The following is a 22,742-nucleotide window of genomic DNA, read 5'->3' as shown; positions in this document are numbered from 1 at the left end:
GTGGAAAGAGAGAGAGGGAAACAAAGCAACTCGCTCAGTGCGGCCCCCTCTGAAAATCAATCAATTCACCAGCAGTGCAGATTGTTTGTTCAGCTTGACGCTGCACCTGCACAAACACACATCTACACTGACAGTCTGTACTTGTTCTCAGCTCTTTATTTGTTGCAAACACTGCTCTTTCAAGCGGGATTCACAGAAGCTTTTTTGCGATGCGACACGCGATGCGACGCGATCTGCGACGGACGCGTGCGATGCGAACTCGCGAAATACCATTCACAGAAGAAGTCAGTGATGCGACAACATCTTTTCTTGCTGATTTGGCTACGTCACCATGATATTTGCGCGGTTTGATACAACTTGTAAGAAATTTATAGGCAACTCTTGCACCTTTGTACAACTTTGCTGTAGAAAAGGTCAAAATCGTACACCAAATCGCTTGTCGCATCGCATCGCATCGCAAAAGTTGAGCCAAGCTCAACTTCTGCGATGGCCTGCGATGGCCCAGTTGCGGCAGTTGCGTGGGGTGCGACATGGCTGCGATTTGGGGTTTTCCCGGTTTCGCGTCTGTCGCATCGCGTGTCGCCTAAAGGCCGATTCACAATACAACTTTCTGCGACGCGACACGCGATTTGCGACAGTTGCGACAAGAAACTGCCTGTCGCGAGCTGTCGCAAGCTGTCGCAAGCTGTCGCAATGCACCTGTCGCAGAAGTTGAAGAAAGTTCAACTTTTGCGACATGCGACACGCGACATACACAAATGGAGTACAGTTTCGACCCTGGGTGCACGTGCAGTGTACGTGCAGTGCACGTGCATAGTACTACTTGTGCATGAGGATGTCGCAAACATGAAGAATATTGTGAACCGTGTGTCGCTGTCGCAGCTCGTCGCATGCGTCGCAAGTCGCATGTCGCGTCGCAGAAAGTTGTATTGTGAATCGGCCTTTAAGCTGTGTTCACAACTGGCGCGTGTACGCGTGAAACCAAGCGTTTGTGCGTATTTTTGCTGGCTTTTGGGGCGCCATGCGTATGGAAACGCTCCGAAATGGAACTTCCAACATGTTGGAATTTTCAGCGCGTATCAGGCGCGTATCAGCGTACATGCCAGTCACTTTGACTGGCGGGGTCAAAAAATTAGTACTCGAAGGTGCTAAATACGACTCGGATTGCTGTTTTTTGTGAAAGGCTGAGCGCGCGTTTGGGGGCGCATGAACCGCAAGCGTACCGCGTCCACGCGCCAGTTGTGAACACAGCTTAATTAGGCCTCGGTCACACTACGGCAAAAATGCTGCGTCAGCGTCAGAATCATGAGCTTTTCCATGGCAACTGAGGCCTCGGTCACACTACGGCAGTTTGAAGCTGGACGCAGCGTCAAGCCGCAGCACTTGACGGAGACGCGGGGTCACACAGTGTTTTGTTTTTTTTGTAGCTCATGACTGCCGCGGCTTGACGCATTTGTCTACGTCACAAAACCACCAGGAAAACTCAATGACGACACGGATTCCCACGGAAACCGGCCTTTTGCTTATTATACAAAAAAATTGTCGGACAAAGTTTTCGAATTTTTCATTGATTTTTGATTACAAGAAGACGAAAGGTAGGTCCACGCGTGCACGATCGTTGTTGTTTCTTTCCGAATTTGAAGCCATTTTCAGTTGTAGTGTCATTGATCAGGCAAGAAAAGTCCGCATCGCAGCTGTGTTTCTCCTGACTTCGTCATACTGGTTGTCCTTTTTGGGGCTCTTGTCTTGACGACAACACAACACTCACAAGTCGACAGGCTCCAGTTGGCCGATGACCTACTCAAACAACTGGTCCTTTCTCGACATCATTTTCTTCTCAGAAAACGCCTCGCTCTTCCGCCAGGTTCGGAGCAGAGCAGCCTCGGCCTCGTAGGTCCACGGACTCATCTCGAACAAAAAGAGGGAACAAAACAAACCTTGAACAGACGAATGTCGAATAACTGCTAAACTCAAGCAAAGTGTCTTGAAACTAATTTTACTTGAAAGAGTCTGTTTTTCCGCCAAGCGTCACTCCCATCAGCGGCAACGCAGCCGATTTCCCCACGTCAGACGCAGCAGCGTCTGACGCTCAAATTTCCCGCGTTGCGTCAGTTGCCATGGAAAAGCTCATGATTCTGACGCTGACGCAGCATTTTTGCCGTAGTGTGACCGAGGCCTGACGCAACGCGGGAAGTTTGAGCGTCAGACGCTGCTGCGTCTGACGTGGGGAAATCGGCTGCGTTGCCGCTGATGGGAGTGACGCTTGGCGGAAAAACAGTGTCTTTCAAGTAAAATTAGTTTCAAGACACTTTGCTTGAGTTTAGCAGTTATTCGACATTCGTCTGTTCAAGGTTTGTTTTGTTCCCTCTTTTTGTTCGAGATGAGTCCGTGGACCTACGAGGCCGAGGCTGCTCTGCTCCGAACCTGGCGGAAGAGCGAGGCGTTTTCTGAGAAGAAAATGATGTCGAGAAAGGACCAGTTGTTTGAGTGGGTCATCGGCCAACTGGAGCCTGTTGACTTGTGAGTGTTGTGTTGTCGTCAAGAGCCCCAAAAAGAACAACCAGTATGACGAAGTCAGGAGAAACACAGCTGCGATGCGGACTTTTCTTGCCTGATCAATGACACTACAACTGAAAATGGCTTCAAATTCGGAAAGAAACAACAACGATCGTGCACGCGTGGACCTAGTACCTTTCGTCTTCTTGTAATCAAAAATCAATGAAAAATTCGAAAACTTTGTCCGACAATTTTTTTGTATAATAAGCAAAAGGCCGGTTTCCGTGGGAATCCGTGTCGTCATTGAGTTTTCCTGGTGGTTTTGTGACGTAGACAAATGGGTCAAGCCGCGGCAGTCATGAGCTGCAAAAAAAAACAAATCACTGTGTGACGCTTGTGGCTCAATGTAGCTGAACCATCGGACCTTATTTGTCAGCTTGGATCACGTGATCCATCCAGCTGCCGCGTGCGGCAAACAGCCCAAATAGCGCTAACTCTGGCCTGCGAGCGTTTGCTGCGACTAGCGCGCTAGCGCTCGTGACATACACAAACGCGCTAGCCAGAATGCTTTGACTTTGATGGCTTTCAGCTTCTATTTTTTGAAAAGTAGCGCGCTCAGACCAGCTCGCTCACTCTTTTCCTCTTCCATTTTTTAGGGCAATTGTTTTGTTTGATAGACGAAGCTTGGGGTCTCTTTGGGTTTGCAACCCTTACCCTCCTGGAAAAAATCATAGTTGCTAGACTGCGACACTTCAGACCAGGTACTATTAGAGCCGCTAATGGACGACGAGCTATTTTCCGCTATCCGGAGCTCAAGCATTTGAGCCGCTAAATGGACGAGACTCCTGGGGTAAAGGATGCAGAGAATGAGGAGAAAACACTCGTATGGAGCAGGGAGTAGGTATTGTACTACTTCCTGGTATGGAGCACTGAGAAGCGGTAAGTCTTAGGGCAATTCTTAGCCAGTAATTACTTTCTCGCCATAATTATGTTCTCGTTTTTCGTGTCTTCTGTAATGCCAGTACACTAGCAGTACGACTACACTGTAGGCGAGAGTCCATAAGCCAGAGTGTGCAGCTCTCCATCTATGCAGCATAAACAAATTAATGACAAATTTCCTTTGCCTAAGGGCTGGGTTCCACTGCCGCTCCGCTGCACATCATCCACGGCATGAAACGTCATCATTACAAGCTGGTCCAGCGAGGCCGCGGCTCATCACCAGCTTTCGCTTCGCTGCTTGATACAAAAAAATGCAAGCCGCGGTCACGGCTTGCATTGTTTCCCGCACTTAATTGTTTTATTCGGGGGAATTTTAATTCGTTGCACAGGCCAGAACACGAGGATTTTTTTGGATTTCACGCGCGCGCAGGCAGGCTAAATGTCATCAAAAAACGTCGAGCACGATCGCGGTACCGTGAATGGCGAGTGTCACTGGAACCACGCCGCTCTGCTGCATGCAGCCAAGTACCGTGGAGCAGCGGAGCTGCGGAGCCGCAGTGGAACCCGGCCCTAACCAAACTTATAGCAATTTGAAAATGTTTGACAATTTTTCATAAAAAAACTTGACAACATTGTTCTTCTGTAGAGTGCCGCTGGCAACTCCATCGATGAACTCCATCAATGAGCGCATGGATAAAGTTTAGAAACCCTTCGAGCGAGAACGTGTTTTCAAAAAGGAAGCACAAATATGCCGCGTAACTTCCTCTCTAGTATGGCCCCATCAAAGCCACTCGCTGACTACTTACCAGTAAAATGGGGTTGGACGGTTGTCAGATTAGCTGATATGTTTTCTGCCAACACAACCATAAGCAGTTGTCAACTCTCAAGACTAAAAGAGCTTGCGAAGAAAGTGAGAAACCTTGGCTATGAAAGCACATGAAGCGTCAGAACATAATCGAGCAAACTTGGACCTAGATTACCAGTGTCTGCTCCAGAGCCGGGTCAGTACCTTTTGGAAAAAGAACACTGGGTTACCTGCGACCCGGTCGGAAGTCCTGTCGAGTACTATACTTTTTTATACTTCGAGGGTATACCGCCACTGACAGGCTGCATATGCGTGCAGATGCGTGCGGCCAGAGTGCCCAGTGCGAGTACGTTCATACATGTACATGTACAATCATGTACATCAGGAAGTCAAAAGTAAGTTTACGACTCCCTGACACACAGTAGCCGCACTTGAACGCATCTGGCTCTGGCCCAGTGTTGCAGGAGTTGTGCCAGGTAGACGTGTACCCGGTTTGTGTTAAATCTTAGAGCAGGTACTGCATACCCTATCATATCTGTGTACATGGATATACAGAGTCAGTGTTGTTGCGTCCCACTCAGCACCCTTCTGGTTCATTTCGGCACCAGCACTCTTTGCGTATGCAGAGCTGAGTAGAGTGCAAGTTCGGACCACAAGTACACTGTAGCAGCTAGTAGCAAACCTAACCTGTGCCATGATGCACGGTACTTGTGTGCATCTACTTCATCCCTGAGTAACACACCTGGTATATGGTGCACAATAGGGCACAGTAAATAATCAGCATGCATCGCAGTTTTCTGCAACATATTCCTGAAGTCACTTTACACCTCAGAAGAATTGCGTCGCTGACTGGAATTCGATACCGGTTTAGTTTCTCTCTGGGTCATTATGAATCATAGAAGCTAAAGTACCGTATCACCATGGTAATTCCTGGAAATTCGGTGTGTTTTCTGCCTTTTGTTAAAGGGGAAGTATACCCTAAAATCAAATTACCAGTTGTAGTCTTCTGGGTGCTGAGTCGAATGGTCTTGGTCCGAGGAAGCTGCGACGCTCCCTTCCTTCTTTTTTCCCAATCGAACCCGCGCACTTCCACCGAAACTGGGTGACTGCGCTCTACTACAGTCCATTTCAAAACTATAGACGCGTACCTAGGCAAAAACCGTTATGCCAGCATCTATACCACATAAAATCTGTGATCACTTTGTGCATAAATTTTTCCAAATTGGGCGTCTGTCATCCAATCCTTTAGAAACTATATGAGAGTAATTGTGGAGCGATCCTGAGCAATATTCCGTAAACTATTCTCAAAAAGTTCCAGCCAAATTTGAAATATTTCAAAAACCCTACGCGTCTATAGTTTTGAAATGCACTGTAGATGGGGATTTGTATGCAAAATCTCACTAAAAGTGCTATGTCGTTTTTATAAAAGCACGGATGACCGTGATTGGCCCATATGTTGTAGTCTTTTGGACGCTGAGTCGACTGGTTTTGGTCCGAAAAGGCTGCGATGCAGCGTTCCTCCTTTATTCCCAATCGAACACGGTCACGTGCTCCTGGGTGCCCAAATCACCTGGTCACCATGCCAGCAGGCGACAACTTTCACACCAAGGTTCAACTCGAGTTCAACTCGAGTGACAGGACTGCACCCAAAAAAGGTCAAACAGGCTAGTAAGTTGTACCCTGCAGGCACGGTGACCAGGTGACTGATGTACGCAAGAGCACGTGACCACTTGTTCAACCATGTTCGATTGGGAATAAAGGAGGAACGCTGCATCGCAGCCTTTTCGGACCAAAACCAGTCGACTCAGCGTCCAAAAGACTACAACATATGGGCCAATCGCGGTCATCCGTGATTTTATAAGAACTAAATGGCGCTTTTAGTGACATTTTGCATACAAATCCCCATCTAGTAGGGCGCAGTCACCCAGTTTCGGTGGAAGTGCGCGAGTTCGATTGGGAATAAAGGAGGAAGGGAGCGTCTCAGCTTCCTCGGACCAAGACCATTCGACTCAGCACCCCGAAGACCAAACCTGGTGAAAAATTTGATTTTAGGGTATACTTCTCCTTTAAACAAGCAGCAATGTGCAACAGAAATTACCATGGTGATACAGTAGATTACCGTGTGAAGCGGTGTGAGATGCAGCAAAGGTGAGCCTGTTACTGTGAGTCTATGCCCTAAACAATAAACTTTGCCGTGGGATGATTATCCTTGGGCTGCACACTCTGCACACTAATTGCTAGGTATATCATTGGTCTTGTTCGGATCGTCCATTACGTTTGCAGCTGTTCAAACTTGTTTTCTTGTGTATTACTTTATTGATTTATTTATTCTACTTGCCTTTCCTATCTTCTTGTGTTTTAGCATTAGGCGATTTGATCGCAGGACAAGAGAGGAGCTGATGGACGATCTGTCCAGTGTCCCTCTTGGTTCGGAGCAGCGCCGAGTGGTGACGTTGGGACTTGGGTAAGGATGAGTGTTCCCTCATGTTTACAAGTTATCCGTTTTGTCCTACACTAACGGTTATATGCAGAATACTGCTGAGTCAAAAATGTGCAACAATTAGCACAAAAACTGACTGATGAGATCCTGACATTCAACGACCTGATGCTTAGCTGCATCACGTTTATATCCGTAAGTGTTGGACAAAACGGATAACTCGTAAACTGATGGTCCTCTTTTTCAATTTTGATCCTTGGCTCTCCATCCGAGTTCCCTCGTGTGTGTAGCTATTATTATTTTTTTGGTGACAGTCAATTTTTTCTTCAGACTTTTCCCGTTTGTGTCTTTCCCTCAAACTAGTCAATATTTTTATTTACTTATTTTTTTGCCCAGGGTCTACATTCTACCTTTATTTTACTTAGACTAGGGTTAGCTGGCCGTTTACCAGTACTCATCCACACATATGTGCACATAGGGTCTACACAGAACTCTATCAGTAGATATTTTGTGTATAGGGGGTTGTCTATCCACCGAGATAGCACTATATTCTCCCACTCTGTGTGTTCTCTGGTAGCTATGTCCCTTGGAGACTATACGGTGCCAGTGTGGTGACCGAGGTCAGGCGTGTCTGCACTGGCATCGTCAACTTTGCCTACTGCTACGTGCTCCCCAGTGCTCCATCTGTGTCCTGTAATTTGTTTGGGGAGGGGGGTGGGGGGCAATACCGGTACTTCAGGTGCAGGGGGCAAGGGGGAATGGGGTGGGGGGGGGACATCATGCCCCCAATGAACCTCTCCAGGCGTTGTTCTGGAGTAGACTAACCGTGTACACATGCAGCACATAGTTTGGGAGCTAGAACGCGATCGGACTCAGGCATATTCAAAGGCAGTCTATTGTGATAGTAGTCCTGGACTGATCTCACTATGATGATATAGGTCGTGCCCAGCATCACAATGCCAAACATTATAAATGACTGTTTTTTTTGCCTGAGGGGCTAGATGAGCATGCGGCTAGACTGCCGATGGCAACCAACAGGCTCAAGGCTGTGTTGAGACTTCGTGTGTGCGACCCGAGTCAATTGTTTACTCGCCATGACCAGGCATCGCATTGAGCATCGTATGCCCACTAATATTATGTCACTGTTCTTAGTCGCACCGGGGGGCGCATGCCCGTTTTCAGGAGACTTCTCAAAACACATAAGCCCTGGGTCCTGAAGGTTAGGCCTATTGTTAATCTAAATAGTCCTGGCTACTATCCCGCTGAGTTCACTGACTTTCTACTGAACCCGTATGTATGTGAGGAAAGTACTGTTCTAACCTCAACTGCGGATTTCATCAACTTGGTAGAAGGTTTGCCTGTGCGGGACGATCATTTATAATTGAGTATTAGGGCTCAAACGGTCACGGTTTTACCCTAAACGGTTAACTGCTAAGCTAACGGTCGGTTTAACGGTTATAACCTATAAGCCACGGCAATCCTGCGGAATCTTTTTTAACCGTATATTTGACTACACTGTATACTTATTCAAAAAATGTACCCTATTCCGTACAACGCACACATGTACATTCTCTTGCATGCTCATTCATACATACTCTCACACGAAGAGACCAGATATGACCGAGTTGACAGCCCAGAAATAATTTGCGTACGCGTGCGACAGCCTGCATACTTTGCAACGACCTGATACTTAAAAAATTGACTGAAAAGTTACTGCGTAACCGTTATCTTTATCGGTTAACCGTTAATTCTTCCTAACCGGTCTGCAACCGGTTAATCGGACTAACCGTTTGAGCCCTATTGAGTATAGATGTGACCAGCCTTTACTACACCAACATCCCCAACGAGCTCGGTTGTCGTGGTATATCACACACAGGTGTACAAGGTGGATGCCCCTCGCCCTTCGTACATGGTTATTAACAGCAGTGACTTCCTTGATGTCAGTCATTCGGAAGAAAAATGAGTTCGTGTATGGTAACGATGTGTTTCGGCAGATCCAAGGGACTGCCATGGGTTCGCCTGCAGCAGTGGTCTATGCCGACATTGTTATGCTGTATTTGGAGAAGCGGTACGTTTTGCCGATCTTAGAGGGGGAGGGTTTAGAGGTTCAGGTTTATAGACGCTTTATCATTGCATGGTTGCGAAGGTCAAGTTCAGCGCACTTTAGATAGGATTAATAAGTGTTCGGCCCTCAAGTTTTCTCATGAACTGGCACATGATGGCATTGATTTCCTGGACACCACAGTTTTCCGTAGTAAGGGATACATGGCTGTGAAGCCTCATTTCAAGTTCACCAATCGTTTCCTGTATCTGCTTGTCGGTAGTAACCACCCCTGTAGTATGGGCAAAGGTGTGTTCACTGGGGAGTTGATCCGTATCCGTCGGTCTTCGACCCTTGACCACCACTACGAAGCTGCTGCCGAGCGGCCGAAGCAGGCTTTCCGGGCCCGTGTATACAAGCGCTCCATCTTTCATCTTTCAGACCCGCTCACTAGGAATGGATGCGCAGGGAAGGTATGTTGGTCAAATTGGCATGGGTTTGGGTTATTTCTGTAGTTGTATACAGTGCTCCTCATTGTATTTACCTGGGCCCGGCCTGCTGTCCTTCGCCCGTTGGTCTTGAGGTCCAGGTGTAATACCCCTACCATACAGTCCGGTGGCCAGCGCGGTTGTTGTTACACGGTGGAACATCGGCAAGAGGTTGCTTGCTCCATTGCCTCATGCTCAGTGTCCTCAGGGAGTTAGTATTTTCCTCCTGTTTGGATTTTGCAGTGTCTATGGTGTCGGTAATTGAGTTTTTGTTCTGTATGCTTTTCTGTGGTGTGTGGCCGTTGTTCACACATCTTTATTTGACTTGCTTCCTGGTGTGGTGTACCCTTTTGTTTTATATTGGTGTTGGTCTGGCTGTAGAGTTCTAGCATCCGTAGCTGCCTCAGGGGGTGCCACTTCTCCCATCAGCGTCGACTAATCCGCCGGTACGTGGTGCTATATTACGTTCAGTGTCTGTTCCATCCTGTACGGGCTGTGTCCTGCTGACCACACAGTCTGGGTCTCCATACTTTGCATGTTCTCATCGTGTGTAGTGTTCACACGTACATATATGGACTGTCACACCCATATGTTGTACATGTGGCTGCACGTGTTGTCTCTTTGTCGTACCTGCTGCTGTATTTGTGTCTCTGTGCTGCTGACCCGTACATGCTGCTGCGCTGCTTTGTTGTATTGCTGACACGTGCACCTTTTTGTGCTGATATGATATCGAGTACGCCACTTTTTGTGCTGATGAGGGCACCACTTTCCGATATCATGTTTCCTTTCGCCATGTCAGTTGTCAGTTCTCCCGTCGTCTCCTGAAGTGTAGTAATGAATAGCTCTCTCTCTAGCTCTAGAGAAAAACCACTTGACTAGTCCGTTTGATGTGTGGCGTGGCGAGGGTATAGTAGAGGCAGCTCGTTCTCCAACCGAGACGACATTTGGCGCCCAACGTGGGGCTCAAACCCACGACCCTGAGATTAAGAGTCTCATGCTCTACCGACACATATATGCACGCGGCACCGTTTGTGCTACTATCCATTTACATATGCTGCTTTCCACACCTGTGCTGACAGTCGGTACGCACCGACTCTGCACGCATGCACGCACACCATTACATTCTGTTGGCATCATATTAGTGAGGTTTTGCATTCCGAAATTCGGCAAAAGATTCGGCACGCGGGAGCGAGGTCGAAAATGCACACGAAGATGCGGCATGTTTGTTCGGAAAAAGCTCACTTTGCCGAACATATTTTTCGGATGAATTTTCTTGTGGAAGAGCGCTAGCGCGTGATTTATTCAAAGAGGTTTCTTATCTTGGCATGGCTTCGCAGGTGTCTTTGACGACATCAGCATCGTCAGCTACCTCTGATTGCTCCTCTCCACTGCCTGTCTACTCTCTTTCGCCTGGAGTGTCCTCACCGTCATCTGTGTGGCTGAAAAGACTATAGCGACACCCATAAAATTTGACTTGGCCATGGAGTTGGTTTTTCTGAGGCGACTGAGGAGGCAGGTTTGGCCCTCGACTCTTTGGGCCCGATCAAAGTTTGTCGGAATCAGGAAGAAAAGGAGCACGGGACAGGACATTGCTGATGCTGGGGCTCACGAAATCAAAACACATCATTTTCGACTTGCAAAATAAACGTCGGTGCGAAAATTCGACATTTTGATGTTCGACAAATGACCAAAGAACGCCGAGCCGAAATTCGGAATGCAAAACCTCACTATTGCGGAGCTTTAGTTCATTTGCGGGAAAGGCCAGATATAAGAGCAGTTGCTGGAGGGTAATGACAAGATTCTTCCCTCTAGAAACAACATGAAATTCTCTAGGTCATGTTCATAAACCAGTCAGATGTCTACAGATGTCAACAGTGCGGTGCCACAAATTTCTAACGTAGCAAAAGTATCGTGGAATTTTTTCATAAACTGGTGTTCGAGGTACACGGGTAGAGCCGACAAGAATCGATAAAACCAATATATCGATCGTTAATGATATTGGTTGATCGTTTTAAAAGAGTTATTGAATGATCGTTTCAGCCCTACTAATAATGCGAGAGTCTTTACAGATTCCAGTGCTCTCATGCCTTTTGCAAGTTCCGTTTGTAAGTCAAATGGAACATGGTTTGTGGTCAATACTTCAGCAGTAGTGGTGCGAGAATATTCGGGTGTCAAATTGCTCGGAATTGATGTATGATAACGGAGAATATACCAACATGTGAATCACTTGGAGATATGGTTTGCCAGGTTCTGTTCACACTCACTAGGCTAGACCCTCTCGAATATTGTACAACAGTTTTGGCCCAGGAGTGGTAAAGGGCACGGGCAAGCTATGTCGGGACCTGCTGTAAAGTCCGCCATACACGAGCTGTACGTCTTATCGGATGGGATATGCCCCTGATATTGCTGATAATGAATGGCCCAGTTTCATTGTACTGCTGTCCGCGATATTATATCCTTAGTGGCATTGTTAACTTCTCATTGCTTGTGGGGACGCATGGATCATACGTCCATCCAACACCTGCCAATCGGAACCCACCGACAACGCTGTCGGTTGGGTTGGACCACAATCGGTTGGTTTTTGAGTCCAAGATGCCGCCTAGGTAGCACACAGCATTGCTAATCTGATTTTAAATTAGCTGCGCAAATCCTGGCATACTGCCCGTAAATGCATCTAACTCCCAGGGTACTTATGAGTTTTTAGGTCTATGTGGTACTTGTGTCGCATTGGCAGCCACTGTTCCGTTCTGTATTTTCTGGTGTATGTGTCGTTGAATCTCCACAGAAAATGTGCTCGCGCATTAGAAGGAGGTGAAAGATGCACCTGCAGGAGAATACATGCTTAAGAGAAGGCAGAAACATGCCCGGATCCACCAGAACTATTGCTGGCAAGTCAACAGAGGCGGGTACTGATAATGTTCCAGATTGTGGTAGGATCACATAAGCAAAATTGACACTGGGAGGCACGGCGGTGGGTCAGCTCATGGCCAGCGCCAGCTCCAGTGGATATCACGTGCATCCAGTTCTAGTACTATAGTATGACTGCTACAAAGTAGTGCGGCCCAAATAGAACTCGGGTCAGGTGCCGAAGAACTGGGGGGGGGGGGGGGGGCATGTGTCAATGAATGGTAATAACTCCGGAAATCATGCTGGTGTATCGAGGGCGTGGGCCAATGAAGTGCTGGATTGATGGTGGACGACTGTACTGCAATCTTGGCTGGTCCCACTATCGCAGAGACAGCACTTCCTGGTGCAACCACCCTATCCTGCAATCTATATAATAATTATTATAAGAGATTTGTGTGAACGATTTTAGCATGATGCAAGTCAGCTTATTGTGCTGGGGGCCTGGCTACATGTCACTATAGCTTTTTATAGACTCGATCACCGCATTACGCTGCCTTGCGTTGACTTGATTGAGCACTCTTTTTGGTTAGTGTCAAAGTTATATGTAATATGTATCTGCCTCCGTGCAAAGCTCTCTTTGTGCGTGTCTTGCAGATAGCTCGCTGACTTTGATGCTTTGAGCCATTTTCAAATTGCTTTTTTTGTTCATTTCATATAGACCGTATTGCCATTTGTTTAACCTCCCGCTCTGAGCTCCACTGATGGGACCTAAAGAGGCTGAAACAGCTGTCTGGAGATTGAGCGTCAGTATTATGGATTTAGAATACACGATCTGGGGACAGCACTAGTAGTACTGTCTAGCTGTTTCGTCCTTTGTGGACTCATCAGCGAATCACGGAGAAATAACTCTTAACTAAGGATGAACCTAGCAGCCATGAAAATAGATAAATAATGCCTCCAAGCCAGAATTCAAGGCTACATGTGTAGGCCCGAATGTGCCTTGCCCGAGTGCTGAAACTGATAAGTCATTGAGATACGCATAGAACATCTGGCAAAGGAACTACTAAAGCCCCCACAAGCACGGTATTCTACTTCAACAAGGAAGAATTGTGAAAGCATGCACAGCCCTACATGTATAATGTTGGTATAGGTAAGCCTTGTTTGATAAATTAACATGACAAGGCGGGGGACGCACTGTGTTAAAAAACAGTGCTCCTGATACACTAGTGTGTCCTCGGCTTTGTCGCATGCTGTCAACCGATCAACACATACAACGTTGCATGCAAAACGGCTGCAGCCTCGAAGTACGGAGTGCTATTTTGGAAAATGCTAGATATACAGCCTGTACTTATACAGGTGTTCTATCAACTAGTGCCATTATGACAACGGTAGCTGAATGATACATGTACATAATCCCAGGGTCATCATTGCAAGAACCTCTGGGTCTAAGCCCGAAGTAACATTCAACTACATGACTGTATACACCATCATGTATACGCCATCTTCGTAGTAACTGAGTCTACCCCTCACCCACTACTGCCACTGTGACCACAATTGCGCACAAACAGAGGACCTTAGAGGACCTACTTCTAACTACAGTGCTGGCCAAAGAAATCCAACCTTATGAATAAAATTGCACCGGGCGCTACGCAGCCCTAGTACTTAGTAGTAAACATACTGGACCGGTCTGTGCTCTTGAACGCGGCGCTACGTTATTAACGAGGTTGGATTTCTCTGGCCAGCACTGTACAAAATACACACATGCACACACAACACTGCTAGGCTTTCCACCACCACACTAGGTTTTGAAATCGAAGAGTGGCAAAATTCAGGGCCAGACTAGAAAATCTGGGGAGACCTGATGGTTTTTTAAAGCAAAACACAGCCAACACTCTGCAGCCTCACAGCCTCAGGCAGGTTTTCCCGAGTGCACAAAATTAAAAGTTAAGGCACCACGAATACAGTCGGGCGTCACAGAACGTGGGACCCAGGACTGTACGTGTATACCTCTAGGAACACCACAGCCAATAACGTTTAAAAAAGAAACGCAGTGTCAATAGACTCAAGTCTCTGCTTTTCTGGAATACAGATTCTGCTACACATGTATTGCTCACTATCCAGTGGGATGTGCATCTAAGAAAGTGGTACAAGAAGTCAAGGAACTAAGCCTAAGGCCAGATTGCTGAAAGGTTTTGTGTAACGGACGAGCCTGACCCCTTGGAAACAACAGCCGTGGATGCGTGGCTCTACTGTAATAAATGTACAGGTACACAAACAATTTGAATGCAGAAATAACAACAACAACAAACAGGGAGAGGTGTAGGAAAATATACTCGGCCCCTAGTGAATTTGCTTGTGTATTAGCTTGAAAACTTTGGGTACACTTGTTGAGAGACCTAACTGCATGCAGCTAAAATATGGAGTGCCGTTGTCACCGACGACTTTTCCAGTAAAGTTGCGGCTAACATCTTCTCAGGTATTCCCGGGTCTTCGCTAAGGACGTAAGGGTGAATGATATCATGTGCGTCTTCTATTGCTGATGTCGCTACACTCGATGGTGGTGCTGATGTACTGATTGTGGTGGAAGATATTGAGATGCCGTATGTCTCGAACCTTTTCGCCAAGTCTCCGCGGCCATCGCGCAAGAGGGTCGGGAGCACCACAACTGCAACGCCACAGATCCAAGGATCGATTCTCGGACAAAACATTCTTCAGGTTGCCAAAGGTCCCCAGTGCTTGGCAATACTGGCCTGTACAGCATGAACACACCACACATACGCCCACACACCATGTACCATGTAAACGCCCGTTGCAGGAGAAGCACGCAAATCTGCAAATGAATTGGATGTGCACCCACAGATTTTCTCGTATAGGAACAATAGCTGATCTGAATCTGAATAAAACAGATCAAGACTAGTGCCAGATAACAGTCTAATCCGCACAAGGCAACTGGCGCAGCCATGTGAATCTCGGGCAAAATGGACAAACATGTCCCCAATTATCAGCAAACGGGTGTGCGTTACAGGATTGGCCTGGTAACTTCAAACAGGCACAATCCACTAACGTGGTGCCCCGTCAACTTCAACGGGAACACACCGATACAAACACAGCCCCACAACAGCAAAACGGGAACGCCGTTACAAATATGGTGCCCTGGCAACTTAACGGGAACGCACCAACACAAGCTGGCCTGGCACCTTCAAACAGGCACAACTGACAAAACACGGCATCCGGCAACAGCAAATGGGTAGGTACACCGTTACAAGAACAGTCCATCGCACCAAAATGCTGCTGCCACAACATTATACAGTGGTCCCTCTATAATCCGGCACCATTTGTGCCACGAAAATCTGCTGGATTAGGGAGGGTGCTGGATTAACAAATCTGATTTACTGCTGCAATGTGCATGAAGAGGACATTTTGGCTACTGAAAATTGTGCTGGTTTATCGAGGGTGCTGGATTATAAAGTGCCGGATTAGAGAGGGACGACTGTAGCAGCAGCACGCCAGACATGCATACATGGCATTCCCAAAAGCAGATACTTGGAGTCAAATTCATCCATCACACTGTTTGTTAGGGCTGAATTTTCCAGTGACAATAGCAAATCCCACCTAAGGCACATGTGATGAGATCTGTACACCAACTATAGTCACAGAATCAATGCACATTAGTAGAGCATAAGAACTCACTTGCGCTCATACCCTGTCACGTAGAGATGCTACTCTACGTGTACTGTTCCGATGTCCATTGGGGTGGTATGCCGGCCACTTGCCAGATGTAGAGCTTTTAAGCCGTACTTTGCCACCGTCTGCTTGCCGTATCACCACCTCACTTGCAACTCTGGATTCCAGGACTGTCGCTCCAACAATGGGCATGGAGCGGGAGCTAACCTGATAACAGTTGACAGCGTGACAGAGTATCATATTTAAATAAGGCCGAGTAAGGTGGATCCCTTTGGCAAAAGTGAACACAGGCTTGGTGCTACAGGCATAGGCTGTCATGTACCGGAATAGCCAATACCGGGCATGTTTCGTCGACAGTAGATTGAACTGCGACGGCTCCACCGTATATGGCCGCGTCTTAGTGACCAAGTCAGGTGCGAGACTCCCAGCCTCCCACACAAATACTCTTTGGCTGTCAAACGAGTGAATACTAGTAGATGATGCTAAATACTCGCTGGCAAACAATAAGCCATACAAGGTAAGTAGTATACTTACCCACAGCATAGCCTGATCTACAATATGACTGATTGGATCGTTGTAAGTATTGCCGAAAATGGATTAAGTCGTCCACTAATAGCTCTTTGAAACTCAGATGTTGAGCCAATATGGCAATATTAAAATTAATGTAGAAAGGAAAAGGACGTATGGATATGAGTGTAGAGTAACTGTCACTATATACTAAATACAGTCAGAAAGTGCAACAACCTGCCACTAAAACATTTGACGACCCGACTCCTGGCTTCAACACATCTCCGTAGTGTTAAGGAGAGACCAAAGAGGGAAAGGTAATACTGGTTTCGTCATCGTCCAGTAACAATCAACATTTCTTGTTCTTGTGGGACTGTAGCTTCAACTACTAGCTTGTGCTCATTTTCATTGCGCTTACCTTCCCCTCTTTGGTCTCTCCTTTTAACCTTGAACCTTCCAAGTTGGAAGGCTGTTGGTTAGCGCTACGGAGATGTGTTGAAGCTAGGAGTCAGGTCGTCGAATGTCTCAGCACTCTGTCAGTTTTGTGCCTAGTTGTTGCATTCTTTTTTTACTGTAGACTGTAGTAGCTAGTTACAGTGGTGGACAGCTACTCTTAACTCGTATCCATATGTCCTTTTCCTTTCTAACAAAAGCTCTATCCGCAAATATGCCGAGGCGGCTTGCCGTCTCTCGCTCTATGCCATGCAACACAACTGTTGAGCGAGCAGCTTTTAGGCCAGCCCCATTGCACAACAGGTAATAGGCTACTAATAGCGTAACGCAGCTAGGTAAACACGAATCGATGAAGGGGGCAGACTTCTTAGAACAAAGAGACTAGTTGTGAAGGACACAACATTTTCAGCAGTCAGCAGTAGGAGAAATGGCTCTGAATTATGCAGCAATACTAGGCTTACATGTTTGTGTCATGCGTTCTGAGACGGAGTCCTTGACTAGCTCGTCACTGGCCGCACTCAGAGCAGCAGTCGTCACTACACATGGGTTGGGAAGCAATGGACAAAAATAACACTTGCCATGCACACATGCACTGCTTACCAGCTAAGTTAATATGTCATACTGTACTGCAGCAAGCAAGGAACTGGCAATACCTGCACCAGGCCTATCTACTGTGACCCATGCCATTGTGAATTAGAAGAGGCAGCATTTGCCAGTATGAGCGGTGTGATGAACGGGAATGCATAATACAAGCCAGTCGAGCATTGGTACATGTACTTACAGCGTCAAGTTGGCTGCACACCGCTCCACTGGCCGTTGATTTCACAAGTACGCACGGCCGAGCCCATAAGGACATAGGGAGATGTGCACACAAACGTGGTCGTGTTGCTGAACATCAAGCCGTTCACGGTCATTGAGCCCAGTGCCGGTGGTGACAGGACCTGGCAGTCGGTTTGACCTGCACAAGCAGTGCATGCATGTTTGGCCTAGGGGTGGAATGATGAGTGCCAAAATTGAGGACTCGAGTACCCTTTGAAAAAACGAGCGAGTATTCGAGCGAGTACGAGTATTTTACTGACAACATAAAACAATGTACTGCACACACTCTCGTAACACTGAACGTATTACACCTGATACACATGTAGTCTTGCATGCAGCCTAGTGCAGGAAATAGTCTGAACTACGTCTTTTGTTGGTAAGTAGGGACAAGTAATAATTTCACACTTGCATGGGTTATCAGTACTGGTCAGAGTAACGGACGTGCTTGATGTACAAGCAAATAGTACACTGTGCACAAGATACTTTGAGTATTTTGCGGAACGAGTCCTCACTCCTTTCGAATTTTCGAGCAAGCGCTCGAGTATTCGATATACTCGTTTCATCCCTAAAACGTTTGCGTATGTGTGCGTGGCACAGACGTTGGTTTTGAATACATTGTAGTACACGCATTGTGTAAAGGAAATTGATGCGAAGACTGCCTCAACATGGCCATGCAAAGTAATAAAATAAATACAGCAGTGAATAGCGGTCAACAGTAGCTCTCAGGGGCGTACATAGGGCGGTTCCCGGGATGCCCGGGAACCAGTAAAATAATTTCGATGTGGGTAGATCTACGGAGAATGTTTTGATCAAGGCCCAGCGTGCATGCAGTGCATGCATGCCTAGGCGGCGTAGTCGCCTGCAGTCCGTCTGACCGTCCGAGGACGGTGACAAGGCAAGGTGTAAAAGTGCTGCTGAGGCATTTTTGTGACACAGCGTAGATCTACTGAACTTACTGGGTGCAACGAAGTCTCTACATACGAGTTACAGTGATTCCTTGATCTCAGAGTCATTTCCTTTGCAGTTTGTTTCGACAAAGTTGGTTAAGTTTTTGAGGGACAATCCGGAGGACGCAATACCATACGACCAACTGTTTGTTTCTACGAGCGTTATTGTACCGTCGACACAGCTCTGACGACGATATACTGGGCGAATGCCGCGGGGCCTCCCAGCGTGTCAGCGGCAGTGGGTGATGGGCAGATAACAAGGTAGCTTGCGGACAACATCGGTGGCATGAAGCCTAGTGACTGCCAAGCGTCTTGGCCCGACGGGTGAGCAGTACAGTGTCATGCCCCAGATGCTGCTGTGGCTGTCGACGTCGGCGGGTCGTGAGGTGCGTTCGCAGTGGCGCTCGGACAACTGCAATACTAACACAGACTCTCACTACTAGCTACATAGTACTCTGATTCTGGCACGTTATTTCTGCATTGAATAGTGATTGATTTTCCGCGCCGAATATCCGACGCTGCATGCATGTCCAATGCGCGTCAACAGTACTTAGCACTTTCCTTTTCCCGCGTTATCACCTCAGCTATGCCAGTTTTGTATGTGGAAAGTTGAAACCCCCTATATAATAGCAGTTTGGTCTATATCATTCAATATCTACCTTCACTGATGAGCTATGCATTGGCGAAACAGCTGTCTGAAGGAGTTAATCAATATCGTCTACGGAAGTGTCCTCGCAATGGTGATGGTTGTGTGCAGGAGGGTCTAGTCGGCTAAAGAGCGCAGTGTGGTGGTGGAGGTGACTCAACATTTTCTTCAATGGCCGAGAGCTCTGTCGCACCCTGTAATAATAATAGAAGTCATGGCACTACTATGAGTGCTGCTGCTGCTGGTGCTTACCTGGAGCTGGTGTGACCTTGCCTGGAGCTGGTGTGACCTTGCCTGGAGCTGGTGTGACCTTGCCTGGAGCTGGTGTGACCTTGCCTGGAGCTGGTGTGACCTTGCCTGGAGCTGGTGTGACCTTGCCTGGAGCTGGTGTGACCTTGCCTGGAGCTGGTGTGACCTTGCCTGGAGCTGGTGTGACCTTGCCTGGAGCTGGTGTGACCTTGCCTGGAGCTGGTGTGACCTTGCCTGGAGCTGGTGTGACCTTGCCTGGAGCTGGTGTGACCTTGCCTGGAGCTGGTGTGACCTTGCCTGGAGCTGGTGTGACCTTGCCTGGAGCTGGTGTGACCTTGCCTGGAGCTGGTGTGACCTTGCCTGGAGCTGGTGTGACCTTGCCTGGAGCTGGTGTGACCTTGCCTGGAGCTGGTGTGACCTTGCCTGGAGCTGGTGTGACCTTGCCTGGAGCTGGTGTGACCTTGCCTGGAGCTGGTGTGACCTTGCCTGGAGCTGGTGTGACCTTGCCTGGAGCTGGTGTGACCTTGCCTGGAGCTGGTGTGACCTTGCCTGGGCAGTACTGTGCATCAGAGCCATCAGCACAGTCGTACCAAACACCGTCGCAGCGCTGTGATGGCAGGATACAGCCACTGGAACGCAGGCAGGGCAGGTAGCCAGACTGGCACTGCAGTTGAATGGCTGGATACACATACCCATACACACAACACACAAAGCAGTCAAGAGATGAAGAAAGTGTCTGCTCGGCACATCTTTTGTACAGTCAAGAGATATTAGCATATTTGGAGGAGGTGGTAGCCTAAAACAGGCTCGACAAAAGTTACCGGCTTATGCCAACAACTCAGTGTTCTGGTAGAGTAGACGGTTCGATACCGGAACGCCTTGACAGCCAAATTTGTATAGACCCAAACCGATCATCAGCGTTGATTTTTCACTCGAAATATGTTTGTGGAAGGAAACTGGCATGTTGAAGTTTGCTCTGGGGCCAGAGTCAATCGAACTGAGCCACTCCTTTGTGTTGACCCATTGCCTCCAAGTTGCCCAATTTTTCGCTTCAAAAAAGTTCAAATCAGAGGTGGCTCCAAACCGGACACGTTTTAGAGTGCACGTCAAATTCACTCTGGGTCTGAAATTAGGTAATTGCTATCGCTCCACGACGGCCAGTACAGAGTAACAATAAGCCTTGTGTGTGCTTCCATTAGTTGTCATTGGTATGCGGTGCTTTATTGGCAAGAGGCGAGCCGCTGTTTACCTGCGACAAGAAGTTGATTTTTCGAAAGTCGTAAAACTCAAGTCGCAGTGCGAAGCAACACGCCGAAAACTCACCTGCTTGGTATGGCGCGTCTGGTCATCGCAGAGCCATGAAATTTTGGCTCGGAGTATAACACATCGTAGTCTCACTGTGACATATGTTTTCTAATCAAAATACCAAGAGAGAAAGTGAATATTGAGTCCGTTCCGGTTTGCAACCTGTGTCCTATTTGAAACCGTCGCCTCTACCCGGTGAAACACCCTAACCATACACCTACAAGTATAACATATATCCTAAGGACTCAGGCTGAGATGCCCGACTGGTCCTGGGTCCTGTGATTAGCACGATCATCATTTGTGATGATGAAAAGTGGCAGGTAACACCCAGACTATTACATGCTCTGTAAATAGGAAAGATCAACGTCACCAGAATCTGCCTTCCTACAAGCCTGAAGCTTCTCTACACAAGAGGGATATATTGGCTCTCTTGAAATTCAACTTACGATTACATGAGGCAGCTGCCCCACTCCAGGAACCGTCAATCTGGCAGATGCGCACAATGCTTCCCTGCAGGTTGTATCCGGAATTTCAGCCGAAGACGACGCTGCCTCCAGCAGAATAGTTTGTGCCCTGGGAGTAGCCGTTGGTCGGTTTAGCTAGCGGTGTGCACACACCGGCTGTACACGTCACAGGCACGTACACACACAGGCACGTACACACACAGGCACACACACACACACAGACACAGACACACACACACACACACACACCTTGACCTTGATACACAAGGATTCTTCATTATTTGCCACGTTTGAGCTGAGCTGCGATCATCGCGCTTTGTTGCAGTGTGCTAAAAAAACCAGAACAAAAAAACGGCCAAAAATGTGGGGCGGCTGAGGCCGCCCCAGCCACCCCAGCTGTGCCGGCCTTGCATGCCTGGTGTACGGTCTGAAAGATGAAAGATGGAGCTCTTGTATACACGGGCCTGGAAAGTCTGCTTCGCCTGCTCGGCAGCAGCTTCGTAGTGGTGGTCAAGGGTCGAAGACCGACGGATACGGATCAACTCCCCAGTGATCACACCTTTACCCATACTTGGGGGGTGGTTACTACCGGCAAGCAGATACAGGAAACGATTGGTGACCTTGAAATGAGGCTTCACCGCCATGTATCCCTTACTACGGAAAACTGTGGTGTCCAGGAAATCAATGCCATCATGTGCCAGTTCATGCGCAAACTCGAGGGCCGAACACTTATTAATCCTGTCTAAAGCGCGCTGAACTTGACCTTCGCAACCATGCAATGAAACAAAAATGTCACTGATAAAGCGTCTATAAACCTGAACCTCTAAACCCTCCCCCTCTAAGATCGGCAAAATGTACCGATTCTCCAAATACAGCATAACAATGTCGGCATAGACCACTGCTGCAGGCGAACCCATGGCAGTCCCTTGGATCTGCGGAAACAAATCGTTATCGTTAGTGCTGAAACGATTACGTTTTTTCCTTAGTGGCTTAGCTGATACCATAACGATAGGCTTATCGGCTAAACGATTATTATTGTAACTACAACAGTACAATGTACATTCTGTGAATTTCAAATTTTTTACGAGTCCAACATCGCCAACGACGGAAACCGGGTGCATAGATCCGATGATCCCGCAAAAGTCCGTCAGTTGTTCGGACTGACCAGACGAATACAGACAAGACAGGGGCGACGCACTGGTTGCAACCCAAGAGCTGACGGTGCCCTTCGCCTGTGACTTCGCTGGCTCCGGCGATGAAGTCAGAGAAGCCGGCCAGGGGTGCAGATCGGTGGATTTCGAAAGATGAGCTGACTTGAGGCGCGCCAACAAGTAACTAGTTGCTTTTCCTGTCTTTGCTCAAGTTAGGCCTAAACGCTAGGCCTAGCTTGTCGTCGATCAAACTGATTCGGGAACCGTTGACAGAACAGAAAACACGAAACTGAAGACCACTTTACTGTCTTTAGCTCAAGATTACTCGCACGTGGAGGGAACTCCAGCCCCTGCAGCTAGTGTAGACACATACTGAGCCTGCCAGTCCTGCATGCTGTATCTAAGAAAATAAGTCAGCTGAAAAGACGGCGACGGTGATCGCGGCGATGTTTCTCAGATCGCGC

At 47.8% G+C, this 22,742-nt stretch overlaps 1 protein-coding gene and 1 long non-coding RNA gene across 7 annotated transcripts in view; one reads left to right on the top strand and one right to left on the bottom strand.

Moving 5' to 3' along the window:
• Positions 1–2,910: 2,910 nt before the first annotated feature.
• Positions 2,911–12,314, top strand: LOC135828230 (uncharacterized). Of its 2 annotated transcripts, XR_010555600.1 has the most exons (5): positions 2,911–3,435; positions 6,603–6,704; positions 8,672–9,191; positions 9,588–9,652; positions 11,992–12,314. It is a non-coding gene; the product is annotated as an uncharacterized LOC135828230 (long non-coding RNA). The 2 variants fall into 2 exon arrangements; XR_010555599.1 differs by lacking the exons at positions 2,911–3,435; positions 6,603–6,704 and having other exon boundaries at positions 7,525–9,191.
• Positions 12,315–15,558: 3,244 nt separating this feature from the next.
• Positions 15,559–22,742, bottom strand: part of LOC135828143 (uncharacterized) — an 18,734-nt gene continuing 11,550 nt past the window's right edge. For 3 of the 5 annotated variants that reach the window (XR_010555567.1, XR_010555568.1, XR_010555566.1), the window contains exons 3-6: positions 21,110–21,283; positions 17,479–17,655; positions 17,159–17,233; positions 15,560–15,944 (exon numbers count right to left, since the gene is read on the bottom strand). Coding sequence is in view for 1 of the 5 variants with exons in the window: in XM_065340582.1 (XP_065196654.1) it covers positions 21,259–21,283 (25 nt within the window). In the remaining 4 variants the exon portion in view is untranslated. Of the gene's footprint in view, positions 15,945–17,158; positions 17,234–17,478; positions 17,656–19,857; positions 20,037–21,109; positions 21,284–22,742 lie in introns of those variants that run through there. The other 2 variants (XM_065340582.1, XR_010555565.1) reach the window with 2 other exon arrangements.

This window comes from Sycon ciliatum, chromosome 12, assembly GCF_964019385.1.
Source record: "Sycon ciliatum chromosome 12, ocSycCili1.1, whole genome shotgun sequence".
In the NCBI taxonomy this organism is placed as follows: domain Eukaryota; kingdom Metazoa; phylum Porifera; class Calcarea; order Leucosolenida; family Sycettidae; genus Sycon; species Sycon ciliatum.
This window is presented reverse-complemented; position numbering and strand designations above follow the sequence as displayed.